We start from the raw sequence: 22343 nt of genomic DNA, 5'->3' as shown, positions 1-22343 counted from the left end.
AGGAACATTTTTAAAAGATTAATACCCATTTAAAGACTTAATGCTGATAGTGCAAAAAAATCTTCACCATTTCTTAAACCAACAGGTTATTTTGTAATCTCCTGAAAATATCCCATACAAAGGAGATCTGTATGATACCTTAGTATAACAGAGGGAAATACTATGTCAAACTAAAATGCAGTGCATTTTGTGTATGTGTGATCGTAACTTTATTGTATTTGTTTGATAAAGGGTTATGTTTTGCATTTAACATACAGTTTTGTAAATCTGAAATGTTCATCAAGCTAAATCAGTTTGCAGAAGACTTTTAAATATTAAATAGGAATAATCTGGGGGAACACAACAAGTGAGATACTAGTTTTGACCACTGAATGAGCTGAAAAATTTTGCATCAGCAGCTGTATGCAGTTTCTTACTCATTGGCTACACACAGTTCCTTCTGTTCAAAGGGTTCCTGTGTGCCCTCATATTAGTAAATGCACTTGCCCTTTGTGTGATGTGTGAAAGATGGGCTGCTCTTGGAGGATAAATTGGCTTCAGATGAACAGAAAGTGCTGAGGCAGCGTACCACAGGTTAAATTAACTTTGGAAGGGCAGCCTTGGTTCAGGCACACTTGCAACTAGTTTGCTATCTACAGCAGTACAAACCAGGCTTGCAGGGGAGCTGGTGGGCTAAATATGTGGACAGAGGGAAGAGATGCAGACAGGAAATGGGGAAGATTGGGAAGAAGTGTTTATAAAGCTTTAAGGGGGCTCTGGGAAGAGCATCTTCCTAGGCAGTGAAAAGTTGCAGTCTGACAACTGAGAGAGCAGGGCACACAGGAAAACAAACCAACCGTTGTCTGATGATTTTGAGGCTTTACTAAATAGATGGATTGTTCATTATAGAGAAAAGTAGAGAAATGTTTAATAAGTAAGCGTATTTTGTCTTTGCTGAATAAGCAGATGATCGTTTCATATTTCATGATAGTGAAGTATTTGTATTAAGTTTTAGTGTTTGGCCCACCGATATTCTGGATTGCAGCAACAATATTCAGAAAGTTTTGGAACACTAGATGCTCAAGATGACAAAATGGAAATTAACATTGTCACCTGAAGAGAGAGAATCTGAGCAATTAGGAGTCTCTGAGTTCAATATTGATCAACAAAACAAAGTGCAGTGCTACAGGCAGAACTACAGGGACTATCACAATGAATGTCAACCAACATGGATTTTACTTATTTTGTGAAATTGATTTCAAGCCTTTTTTACAAGGTTATAGTTTTGGCTGATAAAGGTGGTAGTTTTGATACAATATATCGTTAGCAGAAGTTTGACTTGTTACTATATGACATTTTAATTAAAAATAGGATGCCTGTAATTGCACTAGTCCTCATTAAAGAGATTAAAAATTGTATAACTGATACATTGCAAAAGATAATTCTCACCACATGCGGTTCTGCAGAAACTGTTATTGTCACTAAGCTATTTAGCATTTGTCTGATAAAGTTTGCAGACATCACAAAGATTTAAGGATTTGTAAATAAAAATTGATCAGAAGTAACCTATTGTTAAGGATTGCTTGGCAAACAATTAAAAAGAAAGTTAAGCTTTTCATTGTAGCCAAATAGGAAGAAGTGTTTTCAGAAAAAAAATTATAGGCCATATTTAGAGAATTGCTCTAGGAAGGCAGTGACATTGAAGGTGGTGTAGGAATCACAGAGGGTAGCAAGTTTGCACTGTGGGAAAAATACCTTATGTCAGCCATGGATAGAGAAACAAGAACATGAATTTAGAAAGAGATGTTCTGTGCAAGTGCATGTAGAATTCTATGGTCACATCTGGACTCGAGGTCTGTGCAACTGTTGAAAAATAGAGAAGGTTCAGAGGCCAGCATGAAAAAGAGCATTAAATTGTAATTTTGTAAGTCCGTAGAGATTTAGCTTAGTAATGTGATATAACAAACCCAGAAATGCATGAAACAGATCTCTCTTCTGAAAAGTGAGAGAGAACTCCTGTGTGTCATTTTTTTGTTTTGTTTATTCTTTACCACTGTGATTTTTGCACCTCACCTGGGCTGCAAGAGTGTGGAGGATGCTGTGTTACTTTCTGGTATAGAGTGGCAGTAAAAGTATTCTTCCTGGCTGATTTGGCTAGATCTGAATTGTTCTGGCTGGGGTGAGCCCAGAATGCAAATACATTTTAGTGTATAGCTGCTCAGAACAATTAACTATTGTGTTGACTAAATTGTTTAAAGTTGTTTAAAACAAATTCATACTAAAGCAATCAATGGTTAGAATTAAATGAAAGGGTGTCTCTGTTACGGTTGCCTTCTCTTTGAGTAAGTCTTATCTCAATTGCAAGAACACCTCTTAGTCAACACAAGAAAATCCAGGAAGATTATGAATGTCAATGCCTTAAGAGAAACTTTAGTTGAATTTAGCATCTTATTCGATACTGAAAGAGGTGCAGAGAATCCCTCCTTCCCTGACTGGTAAGTGGTGGTCACCTGTGGTAGCTGGCAGGGCTTTTCTCTCTGTCAGCTCTACTATTTTCCTAAAGCTTATAGGATCAAAGATTATGGAAGAAATATATATGGATAGTGTGATATGGCCTCAGATGTCTTATTTCTGTAGGAAACCACCCTAGAGAAAGTATTTGCTGATATCTGGCTCAGAATTTTTGAAGAGATTTTAAAGGTTCATTCTTAACTTTTTATTCTTCTGTGCTATTTGCTTGAAGACTGGGCCTACTTTGTGAGGTAACATTTTAAAAATTGGACTATTTAAAATACTTTTGCATGTCAGAGACATTATGAACCTTAGAGTATGTGAGACCACTTTTAACAGAGCTTAGATAGCCTTGTTTCTTGAAAGGTTTTTAGATGGTAATTGTTACAGGTTTGCTGAAAGTTCACTATAAAAGACCTCTAGAAACAGCTAATCGGAAAGAAACTTTGCAACAAAATGGGTCACTCAATAATTCTTTGTCCTTAAAGTCAAGACACTGGTTCTTCCCAATGGTAGGTAAACTCCGGCAAGATTCATTCTCTGGCTGCTTCTCCTGCAGGACAAGCTGTAGGGAAATAAGTTGATTTTTAATTTTAAGAGAATATAATTCCTTGGAGAAATGATGCTTAATGAGAAAGGTAATATTATTAATATGTTTCTGTCTGCAGTACACAGCTTAATTTGTGAGATGGAAAGGAAAACTGTTACAAGAATCCTTGTTAAAATCAAACAATCATTTGCTTGGAGACTAAAATGCTAATACTTATAACGGTATGTTTCTGCTGGAAGATTTACTTTGCAACACTATTTTGGAATTATATTCAGTTCATTTCAGAAAGAAATAAAAAATTATTCTGACCCTAGGGAAACAAAAGCAGCAAATCCAGTAATATTTTATTTTATGTAAAAGGATGTCACAGTAAAAACAAAGGCAAATATTTGGAAATGATTCTTATATCACTTCATGTCACTGCATGTCATTGTGAAGACGTTGCTGGCAAAGGCTGATAATGTCTTGGGTAGATGCTATGTTTAGTTTTGCATTATTTTATTTGCAAAGCCTAATACTGGGACTGTCAACCACCATGAGGGTACAAAGGCAGACATGAAAGGTGTTTTTTGCAAGTACCAAGTGAATATTCAGCATCTTACTGTCCATCTAACTTGATCTGGTTAATGTCTTCAAGAAAATCTCGATGGTTTTTAATCCTCTGAAAACTCATACAAAGCCTGCTCTAGTTTCACTGACTACCACTGATTAATTGAACTCTCATTAACAGCAATTGTCTTGTGCTACTGAAAAATGACACCTATATTACTAAAAGAAATAATGAGGCTTCTCCCTGGCTGTCATTTATGTGATCACAAGTCCTATAAAAATTAATCTATTTCACAATAAAATTATAGCATAGGATGGATGTGTGAAAATAGAATGCAGTATCAGGTTTTTGTGATTCTTCAAGGGGTTAAAAATAGTTTTAGGTTTCAAATGAGTTCTGAACAGATCTAAGTATTTTATATATCTTCTGTTCTCATGACTTGCCAGTGATATTTTACCAGAATTAAGAAATTGACAATGTCATTTGTTTATGGTATTTCAAATGTAAAGAATTGCCTTCAGGACATTGTTTTATTGCTTTTACATTCCTTCCTGCTGTCTTAAATCTAATGAGGCTTGTCTGTCCTTTAGGTGACCTACAAGCGGGATCTGCATGCAGCTGAATCGATTATTAAGGGTATGTGTTTGTCCTTGTGGCTGTCAGTTTGCATATTCCTGAGTCTAATTAAGAATCTTGTGTGCTATAGTTTTAAATGTCTTTAAGAAAAGTTCTAGGATGAATAAAATGTGCTTAGGCAAGTTGTTTTAGCTTGTTCATTGGAATACTTACATTATGCATTATTTACCTTCTTTTTCTTCTCTTCAAATAAAGAACCTTATAAAAAGTTTTGTATATTACAGAGTCAAACAGATTCATTTTGAATGGCTTTGTAAGGAATGAACAATTTTTTTTCATTAGTAGTTCAATTCTGAGTATGTTCCATCTTTCTAATCTAAGTAGCAGACTGAAAATGAGATATTAACTCTTCATGTCTCTTTACTCTTTTACATATAACAACTTGTTGCCTAAATTGATATAGTGATTATATGATATTGAGCTATTCCATTAATTTATAAATACTTTGTTTAACTGCTTTTTAACCTTTTTCTGTACTGGAAACAGTGTTTTCTTAGCAGTTTAACTTGAAGACTAGATTTAGTTTTTATGTAGATTGACTCAATCTAAAAACAGTGTAGAAAGGAAGGACTCTGAAGTACTGTATAATGAGCACACTGATGATTATTGTAAACTGATAGGCACTGATTCAGGGGACTCTTGCGTGATTCCTGGTGGAGAACTGAGGGATAAAAGCCCAGAAACTGATGAAGAGAAAGGGACTTCCCTTTGCCTTAAAAATATTTTTCCAGAGAAAAAAAGTGTGGTTCCTATTTAAGAAAAACCGAGCAAAACCCATGCCATATTAGGGCACAGTGAGTGAATGGCTAGTTGTTCACTTTGGTGGCTCATGTGTTGTTACATGATCCAGTATTGGCTTAACTTCTGATTTGAGTCAATTAGACCTTGCCAAGATCAGCTCTGTTACTGTAGACAAGCGAGGAAGCTTAAACAGAGCTCAGATATTGCTGTGGTATTCGGCATGCTGCTTCTCTAGACCCCCAAGAATGCAACAAGTTTGAAGCTTCTGGCTATTACAGTGGACAAATATTACACATGATATGCATTGCTAGAACTGCCTGACTGAATTTTTCAGGCACGTATCAAGGAGATAAGGCTGGGAAACATTAGAGGTTCTGGTTTTGACAGGGAATGAGCTCTCATCTCCATAGCTGGAGGCCTAGAATTTTTTTAAATCTTCTTTTGAGTAGGAGTTTTAGAGGTTCCACACTCCTAGCTTTCAAGCTTAGGATTTCCAAACATACTGAAGACAAGTAGGTGGCTGGGAATGGTTGGCATGCATTTACAAAGGGGAAATTATGCCTGACTGAACTGATAGCATTCTACAGTGAAATGACTAGCTTAGTAAAGGAGAGCAGAGGGTATGGTTTGTCTTGATTTCAGTAAGGCTTTTGACACTAGGTCCATGACATACACATTGACAAACTGATGAAGTACAGACTAGAAAAGTAGACAGGTGGATTGAAAAATGGTTGAATTACTGTGCTCAAACAGTAAAGCCCAGCTGGAGCCCAGTCAGTAGTGGCCCCTATGTTTATCCTAGGGGTTAATGCTGGTTAAAATCTTCACCAATGATCTCAATGATAGGACACAGCACACTCCCAGCAAGTCTGCAGATGATGTAAAACTGAGAGGAGTAGTTGATAGACCAGGTGGTTAATGCTGCTATTCAAAAGGACCTAGATAGGCTGGAAAAATAAGTGAACAGGAGTCTCATAAGATTCAGCAAGGGGAAATGCAACTCCTGCACTTGAGAAGCACCATTACAGGCTGGGGGCCCATCAGCTGGAAAGCAGCTCTGCAGAAAAGGCCCTGGGGGTGTCCTGGTGGACAACAAATTGAACAGGAGCTGGCAGTGCACCCTTATGGCAAAGGTCAACAGCCCCTTGGGCTATGGTAGTCAGAGCATTGCCAGTAAGTCGAGGGAAGTGATCCTTTCCCTCTGCTCAGCACTGGTGAGGTCACATCTGGAGTGTTGGGTCCAATTCTGGACTCCCCTGTGCAGGAACAATGTGGTCATGCTGGAGAGGGTTGAGCAAGGGGCCATGACAGTGATTAGGGTAGTGGAGCATCTGTTCTACAAGGAGATGCTGAGAGAGCTTGGACTGTGAGGCCTGGAGAAGAGAAGGCTCAGCGCGATACAGCAATGTGTATAAATGCCAGATGGGATGGAGTGAAGAAGATGGAGCCAGACTCTTTCTCAGTGATGTTCAGCAAAGAGAACAGGCAATGAACAAAAACTGAAATACAGAAAATTCCATTTATACATCTGGAAAGCCTGGAAATTCTTAGGATTCTCAGGTTTTTTTTATTACAAAGCTGGGAGTTTGGAAGGGAAACTCTGTCCTTGATTTCCTAGCAATCATTTGTTCAGCTGTTTGCTAATATGAGCATCTCTTAGCTTACAAATGCCATTTTTTCACCAGCTTTTATTGAGTTATTGTAAACAATGTTTCATCTCAGAATTTACTTGGGCTAATACTTTCAGAACAATATTTATAACTTATTCAAGTTTATGGGAAACTTTGAAAATGGGAGTGTGATCTGACATAAACCGGAAAACCACTTTCAAAATAGGGAGTTTCTCCATTTTGTCCACTTTTTGATAGCTATCGGATATTTACAAACTTTGTGCAAACAGAATTCATTCTGCCATTAAGATTTTTTCACAAATCTAAAATCTAGATGAGAAGGTCTTGAGTTAACCCAGTGATTATCAAAGCATTTTCTTTTAATTTACTAGTATTATTGTGCTCTTGGAAAAGTACTAGTAATTTTCATTTAATTTTAAGTGATCTTTCCTTGGATAAAACAATTCAATTTAAATATAAATTTTAAAAGCTCAAATACTATTATTGTAGTTGTCATATGAGCAAAATGACTCACAAGACCCCCCAAAAGTTAATAGAACATATCAGTATGCAAAAGAGGGATTTCATAGTACAGTATCAATAAAATTAAACAATGATTTTACCTCTTGATGAATAGGAATTGAACTAATACTTTACCTTGAATGATAGATCAATGGTAAAAAAGGAAAGCTTCCAATCCTTGAGAAATGCAAAAGTAATTACATTAAAAAATGAAGGTTTTTTTCCCCCCAATCTAAATATAGATCCCATTACACCATTGTTACTGAATTCCTAGTTCTAAAAGACTGTATGAATGCTTTACGGTACAGACTTCTTTTAATGTTAAGTATTATCTGTAATTTTATGTTTTATCTATATAGTAGAGACTGTCAAAGAAAAATTCCCTTAATGGTAATGCCAATAAGGAGATGTAGAAAGCTGATTCAGCTGCCAGCTGCTTGGATGTGCTGTATTATTATAATTTTTGTAAATGTTTTCTGTAACAAGGAATGTACTTCTGTCAGTCAAGCTTGCTGAAGCCAGTAAAGCCAGCATAAAATGATGTAAATGCCATGAATCAGCTCAATGACTGTGTTATGTTGATTATATCTTGACAAAAGGTTCAATATTCAACTTGGAAAAAGCTCAGCAAACTCATTGTTCTATGTTAACTTTGATCGCATTTTCCTTTTTCCTGTGTATTTTTCATATTTATTTACCATGTATGTTCTCAATATTTAATGGCAATTTATCAGTCATTACTGGATAAAGTAGATCCATTTTCATTTCCACTTTCCTTGAACTTAACTGTAGACTATACTTTTTTGTAATACAAAGACCAATTTATTGAACTGTATCATTTGGTATTAGTCAAATATTTAAGAGTTATTTAGTTCAGAGGACCTTTGGATGTACTGAGGTTGTGTAAACTTTAAAGGAAAAGAAAAATCAAACCCAGTGCTGATTTATATTTTAAAAAAAACATATTCGTCTTCTTGCCATTTATTTGCTGCTTTACTAAATACATTCTTCTGCAGTGGGCAAGGAGAAAGCCAGATGGACACCTTATGTAGAATATGTTGCTTTATGTAGCTAGAGAAGGAGACAGCACCCTGCTCCCATGGTTCAGCTCTCCAGTTTGCTTGTGTCTCCTTCCCCACATACCTCCATCATTACAGAGCAGCTCTTGTGAAGGTGGGAACTGAGCCATCACGCTTCTTGTGGGGAAACTAAACAAGAATACAATGTGAAAAAATTATTTCTGTGCTCTCCCTCTGCTGCCCTCTCATCCTTATAAAGGTGACTCCTTGTATTCTTTAATCAGTGCTATCCTTTCTTCTTTATAGATTGTTCAAAAGAAAAGCAAGTAGATTGGTAATATTTTGAAGCGTTTTGCTTCAAATATGTTTTTATAGCGTTTATGTTAATTTTATGTAACATATACTCTCTCCTATTTCATACAAAAAAATTATAAACCTGAAACAATACTGCAGCCTTCATGTAAATGAGTTTCCATGTTTCTGTGTATATAAGGGCTTCAGTAATTTCATAAGTCATTAAAGAAGATTATTTATAATTTATTTAAAAAATAAGATCCATTCCAAGCAGCTTTCTCTAAAACTGCTTGAGTAGAAAATGAAGGTGTAGCTTATTCAAATGAACATTCACGAAGTTTAACTAGTTGTGTTTATAACTGGAGCAAAAGTGCTGTAAATGACCAGTCAGTCTCTTCATAGATACATATTTTGTCACATTAACACATTTTTTTGTTTTCACTAAAGCCAATACAATCTTTTCCAGCTGTTGGTTATGACAAAAAGTTTATGTAGCTTAAAGTAAAAATGAAGATGTTCCATGGTGGTAAATCAGGCTAATCCCTCACTTGATCTTTACTTATCTAGTGATCTGTCACTTTGGCAGCATCCAATATATCCGCTTCAGTAACCACAGTAGTTTTTATTATGCCTGCTCTGTATGAAAAACTGTACGTTGTTCATTGAAGTTTGGATTTGCTTTTTGCTTCATTGCAAAAAGGAAGGGGAAGCTGCACATGTTCTTTACTCCTTTTGCAAGCAGTATAATGAGTCCTCCATAGCTAATTAGGACACCCCATGACATTTACCTAACATAATTAATTATCTTTAATGGGGTTTTGAATAGACACTGTTGGCACTCCAAATCTGCAGTTTGAGATCTGTGCCTTATCTATTCTGTGCCCTTTAAAAGACTTCAAATACCATATTTTCAGGTTGATATTACATGACTTATTTTTGTAGTGGACAATTGAGCTATGTAAATTAACATTAGGCAAGCATTTTATTCACAGTTCATGCCACACTTAAAGGAAAGCATATTTAAGGGGAGAATATAATTTTGTCCTATTGAGCATCATCTTGTTGTACCCCCACATTACATCATTCAGTCTTATGGTTTTTAGTTTTACAGAAGAAATCTTAATACCTGTGTTCTGCTGTTTTGTGCTGTGGCTATGGGAAACCTTCAAGGGTATGTCACCTTCCAGAATGGCACCATCCTACACGCCAAGGCGTGCTCGGTTAGGTGTCTCCTACTGGCTGTATAATTGACTGTATCACAGTGTCTGCTTTTCCTGAGAGTTCAGAACCCAGTACGTGGTGCTATATGAAGTGCTCCTACTTGTCATTATGCTTTTGTGCTTTCTGCCACAACTTAGATAGCTGTCTGCTGTGTGATAGCTACTTGCTGCTGTTTGTGAGCTTCTGTTACAGAACTGTTAGTTCCATGAAAGTGTGTCATCTGACAGAGAAACCACCACTGCAAGAAAGCGACAAGCACTGTTTCTTCTGGTGGTTTCAGTAATGGTCTCTGGTGAGAGGAAGGACCTTCTGCTGATTCTGATCATTTTACAGCTACAAACTTGGCTAGCAGAAGTTGCCAGTGTACTAATGTGTTATTCATGGCTCACATGAGACCCATGTGGTTGTGCATTTTCAGATACCGTTCCCCCTCAGAGGCATCCTCAAGGATGGGTTTTCTGGATATCTACGTCCTCTTTTTCCTTCCTTCCCTTTTTCTTTTCCTTCTTTGGGATGATGATGAGATACCAGGAACTCTGGAAAGGCATATTTATGGCAGGAATACCTGCCTTCCCATGCAGAATTTACCATCTTTTGCCTTGTTAAAACCCCTTTCTTTTACTTGGCACTGGCTGCTAGTGTGTCTGTAACTTTGCTGAGCATAGCTGGCAGCAATCTTTCCTACCTATATGGAGAAGAGGGTGCCTCTTCCTGACACTATATACTGCTTTGAGTATAAATGGTATTACCTGTGGGGTGGTGGTCTACATGATGGTTCTTCTTTGTGTTGAAGAGGACACAGGACTGAAATGCAGCATCACACACTGAATGGTAAAGTCCTGTATTGCATAGTTGGGTGGATTCAGACTCCAGGTTCAGGCCATGTAGAATGCCTGAAGGGGAGGTCCTGCATGATACTGTATGGCTGGATTGCAAGGTACCAGCTCTTGGCATGCCAGCTTGCATGCTATCAAGGTCCTCTGGAGATGCCCCAGAAGCTAAATATATGGGCTTGGAGAGTGTAGGGTACCAAGGGCTTCACCCTGGCTCCCCACTACCATTTCAGTCTTCACAGCTGATTTCTTTATTATTTATTATGTATTTAATTTGCTGGCTGCATATTTTAGCATTGCATGAATTCAGCAGTGAAGAAATTTTGAGTGTACACATACAATTTTGTGACTGCAGTGCCAAATTTCATGTCATCTACAGTCTTATTTATTAGTGACCAAAACTTGGTTTGCTTCAACTTCAGAGAATGACAGTTACCTTTTCTGTTAACCTGTTAGTTTTATTTAGAAAATCCATTGAAGCTCTATTAAAAATATTTGTTTTGATGAGAACTATTCATCCAACTGGTCTTTTTCTGGTTTCAAATAGTAATCTTTTTTTTTTGCTTTGAGTTATGAACTTCAACAGATCTTACATACTTAGATTTTTATGCTAGAATATTAAGGTTACACTTCTGCCTCTAGACGGTTTTGCTAAGGAACAGGTTTCTTGTGGTTCAGTTTGACATATTATTTTGCTACTTTGTTTATTTTTCAAGTCGTCTTGCATTTCTCTCTATTGTCCATATATTAAATTATAATTCTTTAATTAATCAATTTAAATACAAGAAAAATTATTATGGTTATATCTGTTTGGCAATTAAATTATGTCTGAAAAAAATACAGTTAATCATGTGATTATGAGACTGTTCCTTTAGACGTTATAGTTCCATTAGTTCCTTATATTACAAATATAATCCTACCTAAGTAACAAGTCTCAAATGTTTCATAGAAGCACAGGTAGCTGTACCAGCTTAATGAGACATAATGACTGATAAATTTAAGCATGCTAAACTTGACTCAGGTAGAAGTAAGAAAAGCATGCATGCATATGTACATTTTTATACTTTAGATATATTTATGCATATATGTAATTCATATTCAAGCCAATACAAAGAAACATTTTTCTAATATAAATAGACTGAGTTATCTTTTGAGACTGTTTTCTTAAAATGTGTCTTATGAATTTGCTTACTTCCTCAAGTCTCTTTTACAACTGTATTATGATAGTCTGAGTTCTAAAATTTGTTTTATAAACAGTAAATGTAATGCTTTTCTTTAGTTAAGCAGGTATGAACTTGCAGAGTATGCAGACAAGGTGGCACACGCCTATTTTTAATAGTCTTGAAAATATCATCTTACAATAAGGGTGACTCATCTAGAAATGTAGTTAAGATCAGGCTAATACAAAACATCCTAAAAAATTTCCATTAGGACTACTGCCCTCAGGGTAGGTATCTTTGAACTCTAGTTCCAACATGTAAACTTTAAATGGTGCTTCTCAATAGAAGTTTGTAACTTAGAGTTTGACTTGCTCTCCTCCTCTTTCTTTTCTTAAGGGCCCTTCTTCTGCAATTACTTTTTCAGAAGAGCGTGCACTTGCAGATTGGATATTTTGCCCTCACATTTAGCTAAATAAGTATGTGCTGATGTTGATAAAATTAGCAAGTGCCAAGAAAAATATTGCAATGCCCTCAAATTTTTTTATGATTGTTGGGAGCTATATACTATGTTTTGTGTTATAAAAAGTCATGTGAGTTCTTCATATAAATAATACAAAAATTGACATAAGACTTGTTTATCAAAGGACAGAGACCTTACTCGAGGTAGCCTGCATTTTCATGGGCACACTAATTAACCAGTGGCTGTTCTCTGCTGTGAGGCAAAGAAATAGACTGGCAGGTGGGGAGGTACTCCTCAGATAACAACCCTCTTCCTTTTCTTCTACCACAAAATCTTCCTCTCTTTCTTCTATACTAACATTGGTAGGGCCAGTGTCACATGTGGCTTTTGGTGTTTTTGGCTACAGAGAAATGTGGAATTGGTAAACAAAAAAAATTTGTTAGATATTTTTAGTTAACCTATATCATACAAATAAGAATTTCAACTCATTCTGTTGAGCATGAATGAACTAAACGCTTGGCAGTACTTATTTCATTTTTCTTGTGTTTACAGTGGTAGAAACATCTCTGTTATACTAAAAATGCCTGAATTTCCAGACCAGACAAGCTATTGCTGTATAGAAAGTGAAAAAGAAATTCCGATAAACTAATTTCCTATTTTGAATTCACTGCAAACTTCAAAAGTATTTTGATGAATAGGATGTGCTTCCAAAACAGTAGGAATTATAATGACAGACCAGAATGGCATGGTATGAACATGTTTACAAAAACAAGTATATGTGTACACATATATGTGCAATTAAGAGAAAAAATAATGTCCGTAGGCTAAAATCTATTTGCTATTCAGATGCATTTTTATTCTTATGGTATTAATTCCCCAGGATATGATATTTATGATCTTTAGTCGAGCAAAATATTATTTTAATTGCTGCTTGTTTGTGGCATGCATTTCAGGGTGAATTTTTAAGTCATTCATTAAGTACACTTTAATACATTATCTGACTAAGGTAGTTCCATAAACATGCACACATTTTAATTTATAATTTTTGGTGAGATCCTAGGATAAAGACTATAACAGATGTTACTGAATAATAATGTGATCTAAAGCTTTCAGGATATCAAAGAAGCACACAGAAAAATTAAAAATTAAATTTTCTGCTGGAGAGAGAAGGTGGTTTGATGGAATAAATTCTGAAATCCTGTATCAAATTTATCTTCACTGGGGAAAATTCCTACCCCTTTCCTGATAGAGAACTTTAATGTTTAACCTAACAGAATTTGGCAGTGTAAAGTTTTAACTATTTTTGATTTATATGAAATATATGCTCTGAGTGGATGTTAAATATGATGCAGTATGGGGAGGAGGGTGTTACTCCATAATCAGGTACAGCTGTGAAGAGGCCAATAGTAAATGGGAGACGTGTATTGGGATGAGGAGATTTCCAGGGAAATACTAAGTTTAAAGTAAGCAGAGGAAGAGGAAGCCAAAGAAGGATACAGGTTTTGGTAGACAACATAATAGCAAGAGAAGCAAAAAAAAAAAAAAAAAAAAAGGTTGGGAAGGTGTGTCATGAAAGTAGAGAAGAAAACAGAACAGTGGTGCATGGGAGAAGGACAAGAGGTAACAGGCAAAAACTGAACCAAAGGATGTTCTGCCTCAGGAAGGACTTTCACCGTGAGAACAGTCAGGCAGTGAACAGGTTGCCTGGAGAGGTCTCTGTCCTCAAAGGTTCTCAAGGACCGGGGGGTAGGGCACTGAGTGACCAGGCCTGATCTCATGGGTGATCCTGCTTTGGTCAGGAGTTTGGACTAGAGATCTCCTGAGGTCTCTTCCAGACTGGATTATCCAGCAATCTGATGAAAAATTGTTAGCTGAGCATTAAAATTCTTTATGACATGGCCCTGATGTGGCTTTCCAGAATAACTGTTCTGTTCACCCAGGCAAACTTCTGAAAGCCAGGAGTGAAGTGCTGCGTGCGGTCAGCAGGACCCGTGCGAGGCCTGCGCTGGCGCTGCCTGGGTTCGTGGGGCCAGCGTGTTGGCACCGAGTGAACAGAGCTCCAGCGGCTCGCCGCCGCTGGGACACGGGCAGTCTTGGGGAGCGGGGCTCCACGCAGCCTGCCTTCCCACAGTACGGCAAACCTGCAGACTGCTAAATTAACATACAGATGGTTTTGGTCACTTGACACGGTTGGGATTTAAATGGAAATTGAGTCTTAAATTTCAACTAGAACAGAACCGTTGCTTTGCTATGATGATTTCGTAAACTGTGATTTCCCAGACTTCATTTTTCTTGATCATTTAAAAGCATGCAGCATCTTATCAATGTGTGTATTATCGTTACATTATTTTTTCATACTTTATTTGTAGACTTTCCCCCTGCTGCATTATATTCCTTCTTCCTCCAGATTACAAATACATTTTTTCACACTTAATTCAATTTTGCTTTCTTCTTTATTAAATTGAACCTGCAAATCTTGGTTGCTTTTTTGGTAGTCATCTCTCCTTTCTCACTTACATTGCAGGAAGTTAGAGGTCTGAGGGGGCCGGGGAGAGGACTGAGATGGGCTTTATGGCTGCAGTCTTTGAGCAGCAGCCTCTTGTGAGGTTACTTTTGACACTTGCAGTTGATAACTGACGACTTTCTAAAAAGAACTGTCAGAGCCTAAATTATGGTGCCTTCTTGGCTTCCACAGCCTTCTTCCACATGTGGATTTTTGTAACAGCTCCAATCTGACCTTCTTCATTAAGTTACTTGGTTCAATAGAATCGGAGTTCTTGAAATCTGATATGCCAGTCTGGTTTATTATGTGCATCTATCTTGTATCTGCATTCCACGTACAGTACTAAATTCAAGGGACTCTTGCTCTTATTTCAATCTCCCCACCAGTTTCTTTCTGCTGATAAGAAATTAATTCAATATGGTTTCCCATTGACCCATATTTCAGACTGTAAAGTTCTTCTGTATAAGTAGAAGCCAACTTTGGCGCATGTTCGGTATATTTTTTTGCCCAGTGTATCTATGGGAAGATAATTTCTCCCACAGTCGTGGTATCCTATGATTTCCAGTCCTATGAGAAGTGGCCATGCATTTTTTTAATTCTCACTTTCATCTGGTTGTGATGGTTTATAAACAGATGTTTATTGTTCCCTCTCTTTCTCCCTGCCCCGACACCCACCCACCCCCCGCTGCATTCTTGCTAACTTAATACAAAGTCAGTTGCTACCACTATTTTTGTTGTCATGTTACAAATAATGGATTTCATAAATGCCCATAATTCATAAAATCATTGTAATTATATTTTGGGATAATCAGTGGTTGATTCACTTGTCCTGCTTACAAATAATTGTTTAAAACTTGTAACTCACTTTCCAATAATGTTAACTCTGCAGCAGCTTTAAAATTAATTTTCAGGTCTGTATGTCTATTTTTGTAAAGAAGTCTTTGAGTTTACAATAGAAAGTGAGATGTTTACTTAAGTAACGCATCTGATTGAACTTATTGTGTGGTATGTAATTATAAAAAAACCTTTCCACATGCAACAAATATGTATCTTTATACTCAGACTTGTTTGAAGAGAAGTTAGGCCATATTTTTATAATTCCTTTTATGTCTTTCACTACTAATTTATCTTGTGGTGGTTTGGTATATTTCTGTCCCTGAAGTTTCATTGAAGTCTGCTTTAAACATAATTAGACTTTACCTTTATGAAATTTCTAGCTGCTTATGGAGTGGCAACCCCAAAGACATTAGAAATGTTATGTTTTTGTCTGCATATTATTTCAGCATCTCAAAGATAAAATCCTGAATTAGAAGTGAGAATTCCAGACTTGAATTATTTTGATTTGTTTGCTTAAAGAAAGGAAAATGTTCACTCAATCTTGAAACTAGTCAATAACAAAAGAAAATACTAATTTTCTGAAATATTTGCTTTATGGAGCAGATCAGGCAATAGCCTGAAACTATTTGTTCTCAGTATCAAGAAAATATTATATTTTTTCCCATCAGTAAAAGATCTAAGAGACTGCCCATGCTAAGATCTTTGTCACTGACTCTGCAACTTTTTTGATACTGAGATGAACAGTTATATCTGCTATCTCCCTGAAACATATTTTCAATACATTTGCGTTTTTTTAGCTATGTACTATATATTGTTGGGAAGTGGATTTATGCTATCTCCTGGGGTTTTTCTGCTTTTCTCAATATTGCTGACACTGCATTTAGTGATTTGTTGAAGTGGTAAGTGGTATGAGGTTTTCAAAAAGTTGTTTTCTTGGTTGTCATCTAGCGTCAGTAATGTGTACCTAAACAAATACTTTTTCATAGAAGTCCCTTATTTAAATGGGCTCTGGCGACAGTGTGATTATGTGATGTTTTAATGTACAAAATCATATAAAATATAATATGGACTTAATATATTTGAGATGTATGTTACATAAATTATGTAGTTATATTAACTGTGCCTTGAAATAAGTTGTCTCAAAATTAAATTTACAGCTGTTGAAAAGGTTCTGTCAAGATACAGCAGTATATGGATGGAAGGTAATGTTTAGCAGATTAGTAATTTTGATTGATTTACCTTTGCATGAAATACTAAGGGTTTTTTCTTGATCACAGACAACCTATCACAACAAGTTTGTGTTATTACTGATGTGAAGGAAGCTGTTGCACAAGTAGGTTTTCGCCTTCATGAATCTCTGAAAAACCAATTAAAAGTAAGTACAACTGTGTCTGTAAACTGTACAATTAATTTAATGTTTCTGGTTGTTGCAACTCATAAGAAATGGTCTAAATAATGTGAATACGGAAACAGAGACCTCCTGGGTCACTATAGTATTTATTACAAGGGATTAACACCAGGTGTGGAAGTTACCCAGAAGGAAGCATCTTCAGCCCAGCTATGCTGTGGAGGGGGATCTTACTGATCCTCTTAAAATGTATATATTAGATTAGAGGAGAAATTGGATCCAGACAACAGAGAGGCCATTTTCTTTAGATTTTATAAATTCACTAAGCTCAAATTGTAACAAATATGTTACAGAGGAAATGCTTTTGTTACTTTGAAGTCTGAATTAAATTCTGAACCCACTAAAGAGTAGGATGTATTCCTGCAGAACTGTGAATGCAAAGTCAAATTAATCAGCCTTTTTGCAGAGAGACAGGGGACATTTCACTCAGTGGCTGTTCATTGAAGCCTTTGCTGTAGGATATTGATGGCATTTTCTACTGGCATTTAACTATCTTTTCGTTTTTCATTATTTCTACTAATAGAACTATCAAGTTGTCATTTTTCCCAAAGGTGGTTAACATTTGGTAATTGCTTAAATCTTGACTGGTGTTTCTTAATTATATCTTATGTGATGGTATCACATCTTTCTATTACCCATAGAAACAGAAAGGGAATAGCTGTTCAAAAATACAGATTTCCTGATTTGCACAATGTTGCTTTTGCAATGGTTTTATTCATGTCTGCTGTTGTTCTGCAGTGTGCGCTTTGTTAAGAGTAGGATGTTCTTCTGTAGCAAACTGTATTGCTATTTTATATCTAGAAATGCCACTTGACATTGTACTTACAGGTTTTATTTGGAAACAATTGCATTTAATATGGAAAATCATGCTTTTTTAAAAGTCTACATTTAAAAGTGGAAAACATTAGCAGAGCTGAATAAGATCTTTTCTTGTCTGAATAGCTGTATAATGGAGCAGAACTATGTTTCCATTTCACTGATACCAGGTCTGTTACTGTTTTTCCTTTTTCTTTCCATTTAAACTATTCTACGGTTACTAGGAAGACGTAGCAACCTCAAATCAGACTGCCAGCAAAACTAGTTAAAATTTTCAACATGTTTCCAAATTTTCATTTCAAAACCAGTTTATTGTTGGGTTGGTCCAGCACATGAACCCATGGTGCATTTGAATAAAACACACATAAAATGGGCACAAACAACATAATGAGGGCATAAAATGAAGGGATTCCTACTAATATGGGACTGAATTTTTTTTATGGTTCTATTAAATCAGTTTATTTAGTTGATAATTTCTTCTCTTTTTTTTGATCCATGTTGTCTTTCCTCATAATGAAGTTGATTGTTGAATTTCTTTTCAACAGTTTCTAAAAATTCCTGCAGTGATACCTACCAAACAACTTCGTCAAGATCCCTGTCTTCTTGTGTCCCTTTAAACATCCTTAGTAATTAATTTCATGAACCCTTACACTGAATATCTTCGAAAAGTAATATTTATGTATTGTGTGTCTTGTTTTTAAATGGTATAATCTTTTAAGACTTAATTTTTAAGCTTACCAATATACAGAACTTCTAGTTTGAAACACCTTAGACAGAATATATCCACTGGCCTATGATTTCTCAAGTGAAGCACAATAACCTTGTGAGAGAGAGATTTGGCTCTGTACAATGTGATAATTGCTGTACCACACTGAAAGCTGGGCCTTTTCAAAAGGCTAATTGGATGATAATTGATCCAAGACAGACACTAACTGGGAATCATTCAGTAGCCTACATACTTCAAATTTAAACTAACTGAAATTTAAACTGGCCGTGGGCAATATTTTAACGTTTTAGATAGTTTTGACACTCTAGTTCTTAGTACCAGCCATATTTATTTTTAGGATATTTGTTAACTTCTAGATGCATCCTTAAAGAAAAATTAAAAATAAATTTTTAGTGGGGTTTCCGTGAGAGACTCCAAAAACAGGGGAAAAAAGATGTAAAAATTGAAATGATGAGATAAAAAAATGAAAATAAAAGCTTTTCTAAAAAAAAATAATAAAAAAAAAGGCAGCAGTTACTGCTTGCAAAGTACTTTAAGAGTAAGTATTTTAATCAGTGTTACTGTAAACCATATAACTAATACATGAATGCTTTACAGAAGATATCTTAGTGTGGAAGACATAAATTGAGTCTTTCCTTATGTTTGTTATTTAGCCCTTTTTTTTTTTTGAAACAAGCAAACCTAAATGGGGGACTGAAGGTGTTTTCTTCTGTGACTGGAAATTACGTACTCCTGCTTATTCAGTGACAAAGTGCTCCTGTCACATGAAATGTAATCAATTGGATGAAGCTGTTTTTTTTTTTGTGACTGGATAAATATCCACAAGCAGTATATCAAAATATTTGGTTAGTTTTAATTAGTAAATGAACTAGTGTTTCACTAGTAGAAATGCACTAATTTCTTAAACATCGCTTTGTCCGCTTGCTGAATTGTTATTAATTGTGATTTAAAATTCAGATATAATTCAACTAACTTTTACAGATTCCCAATGTCCTGATACTATTTTTCAATTTTATGGAAAGCTTCAGGACAGGGCATCTGATAAGCAGAAAAACATTAAAGAAAACATTATTATTCCTATCTTCATGTTCATGAAAACTTACAATCTCTGCTTCTTTATACTACCTGCATAGCAATTGCTATAATGACCAGAAGTGATTAAGCAAATCCTTTTTTTTTTTTTTTTTTTCCTATTTAAACACTGAGACATTATGCAATGAACACATTTTACTGAGGTGGTGGGTTTCAGTAATTTTTGCTCTCTCAAATAGCCAATAACATTGATTAATATTAATTTTAATTAAAAAAAACCCCAAACTTTGGCATAGGATACTAACATGCCAGATAGAATTAAAATTAATTTTAATTAATTGATGCTGTATTGAAGGTTCTAATTAGGCAGCTGTGTGTACTTTTCCAAGCGAGAAATCTGATTTAATTTTTGCTGTAAAACAAAGACTCAGTTAACTGCTTTATCAAATTGTTCAATTTAAATCAAAACTCTGATATACTATTAATTTTTAAATGTTCAGGAATACTTAAGCATCATGTATCGTAATATTTTAAGGAAAAAGAAAACAAATAGGCCTTGTCCCCTGAGTCATGTTCCATTTACCTTCTGAAAAGACTGGCATGCATTATGCTCCTGTTCATCTAAGTATATGCGAGGTTGTAAAGGTACTGGGGATTTCTGACTTTACTTCTGCAGTTCAAGTCAGGAGAGTTTTGTGTATTTGCAATACCTGGAGTATTACATTTTTAGAGTATATTAAGTAATTCTTGCCTTTTGTGATTTTATTGGTTTAAATCTCTTTAAAATATTAAATGTTAAGTATTTGGGGTTGTTTGAACAAATTTTCAGTCCAAATTGTTTCTAAAATCTTTAGTGCATAAGCATCAACTTTTGGGTTTCAAACCACCTTCCTTTGCAAAAAGTTAGCTCCCCAGGTATTACAAAAATAAACAAATACAGCTTTAGATAACAGTGCAAAGCATTTTTAAATGTTGTATTTGGTACTTCTGTTGGATGGTGGATTACGTGACATTTTGAGGGAACACAGCGGTGTGTTCCTTCTGTTGTTGGCTGCTATATATAATATGTCTTCTGGGCAGCTTATTTGAGCAGTGGAACAGTGAGGTTTGCTAGTTTAATAGAAGCAACATGAAGATTTTTTTTACCTTATTTTCAAGTTTTTTTAGTTGGCTTCAAAGTGTTAACATCTTTTAGGGGATTAATTCCCCTTTTACTACCTGGTTTGCTGTTTTACTTAAAGCAATCCTGAAGCTGATAGTGCAGTAGAAGCTAGTTTTTATTTTAATTAGGATAAGATAATTTCTTAGCTGGTGTTTTAGTTAAGGGTTGCAAAATAAGTATGTCTGTGATTAAGGTAGTATTTTGAAGTATTCACTAAGGAAATTATTTTCAGGAGAAATTCTAAATGAGTCTTGTCATATGTAGAGTCCTAGAATACCTGTGTACTCTTTCATATGTTCTTCTTCAATTATTTTATTTTTAGTTGTATGAAGACAAAATGTATATGTATTTGAATATTACAGAGATTTTCTCAGAATTAGAGGTCTAAAATCATTAGATCATCTTGATCCTATGAACAGTGGTTTCATCTCTGGCAACAGCTGAACACCCTACTGCAGGCAGCAGCAGTAGTAGTGTCTGCTGCTGCCAGGGCTGTGTCTGGCATGGCTCCTCTACCAGTGTGCTTCAGCAAAAACTTGCAGAAAACTCTGCAGAGTGTTGTGACTCCATGCTTCACTGTTGAGCCACCTACAAATCTGAGCAATTTTTAATTCTCATAGTGGAAATAGTAATTGCCTGTTTTAAATTGTTTGAATGAACAAACTCTGCCATAACGGTGGAAACTTTAGCACGTTGTTGAGGCTGAAGTAAAATTTGTGGCAGTGATATTTTTTTTTTTCTAATCAGGTTGAAGCTATATCAGTATCTCTAAGCAAAAATGATAGCCATCTACAGAACATCTTTTCAGGACAGTGCTGCAATTTTGTTTGTGTAAATGTAAGTAGTAAGGATGCATGCTTTTTAGTTTTGCACTTAAACTTATTAGTAACAGTCAATAATAATTAGATATTTGAATAATCTGTTGTTTATTATTTCTGTGCTCTTGGTATATCCTTTCTGATGTGCGCCAGACTAGACCTTTGAGATACTGGCCCATCCTTTCTCTCCTGGTTCTGCACTTCCATCAGTGTGGTGTTAAATAAGCCATGAATTCTTGAATAAGAAGGATACAACTGAAAGTAGTTTAAAATTTCCTGTCATAGATAATGTATTGAAGTGAAATGTCTTGAGAAGAGGTATGTCATACATGTCATCATCTAACTAACTGTGCATTGCTGCTGTGGTCTAAATCAGCATTTTCTATCTTGGGCACATTTATGCCGTACAATCTGTATTTGGGTCCCTGTATGGGAACAGGAAGGTTTTAGATGGACCCACATCTAAGACCAATCAAGACCCTTAAGCTTGTTATATGTATACGTCTTAAGGATAATATTATTAATTTCATATTCTTTTTCAAACAGCTATAAACTTACCAGTTTACAACTATATTAAAACCAAATAACCAAGGAAACAAAAAAACCCCAAACCAAAAAAGTGTTGTATCTTTTTTTGATAAATATCAGAACTTTGAATTCCATTTTTATGAAATCAGTGTTTGATGTTTTCAGTAATTCTAAGCACTTCTTTTCTTTTAGGATAAAAAGTATGCCATTCAAGAAACTCAGCAACTAGTGGATATGTTGGAAAAATCAAATATTCCTCTCTTATATCCAGTTGTCCTTATTTTGGTAGGTAACTCCTGTAAGTTACCGTAGAAAGCATCTAATGAAATATTTTTAAATGTCAGAGTAGGTTTAAGCTGCTGCTAGCTCTGAATAAAATTGCAAATTTGAACTGTAAATTGGACTGTAAAGAGCCTCATTTGCACT

General features: G+C 35.5%; 1 protein-coding gene across 4 annotated transcripts in view; it reads left to right on the top strand.

Annotated features, from left to right (window-relative positions):
- Positions 1–22343, top strand: part of CRPPA (CDP-L-ribitol pyrophosphorylase A) — a 125476-nt gene that overhangs the window by 48719 nt on the left and 54414 nt on the right. For 3 of the 4 annotated variants that reach the window (XM_080383708.1, XM_080383707.1, XM_080383705.1), the window contains 4 exons: positions 4181–4226; positions 16704–16801; positions 21319–21408; positions 22110–22202. In XM_080383708.1, coding sequence (XP_080239834.1) covers positions 4181–4226; positions 16704–16801; positions 21319–21408; positions 22110–22202 — 327 coding nt within the window. The remainder of the gene's footprint in view (positions 1–4180; positions 4227–16703; positions 16802–21318; positions 21409–22109; positions 22203–22343) is intronic. The other variant, XM_080383706.1, reaches the window with a different exon arrangement.

The sequence above is a fragment of the Falco punctatus genome (assembly GCF_963210335.1).
Source record: "Falco punctatus genome assembly, chromosome: 4".
NCBI lineage: Eukaryota > Metazoa > Chordata > Aves > Falconiformes > Falconidae > Falco > Falco punctatus.
Note: the sequence above shows the minus strand (reverse complement) of the source record. Positions and strands in the feature narration are given on the sequence as shown.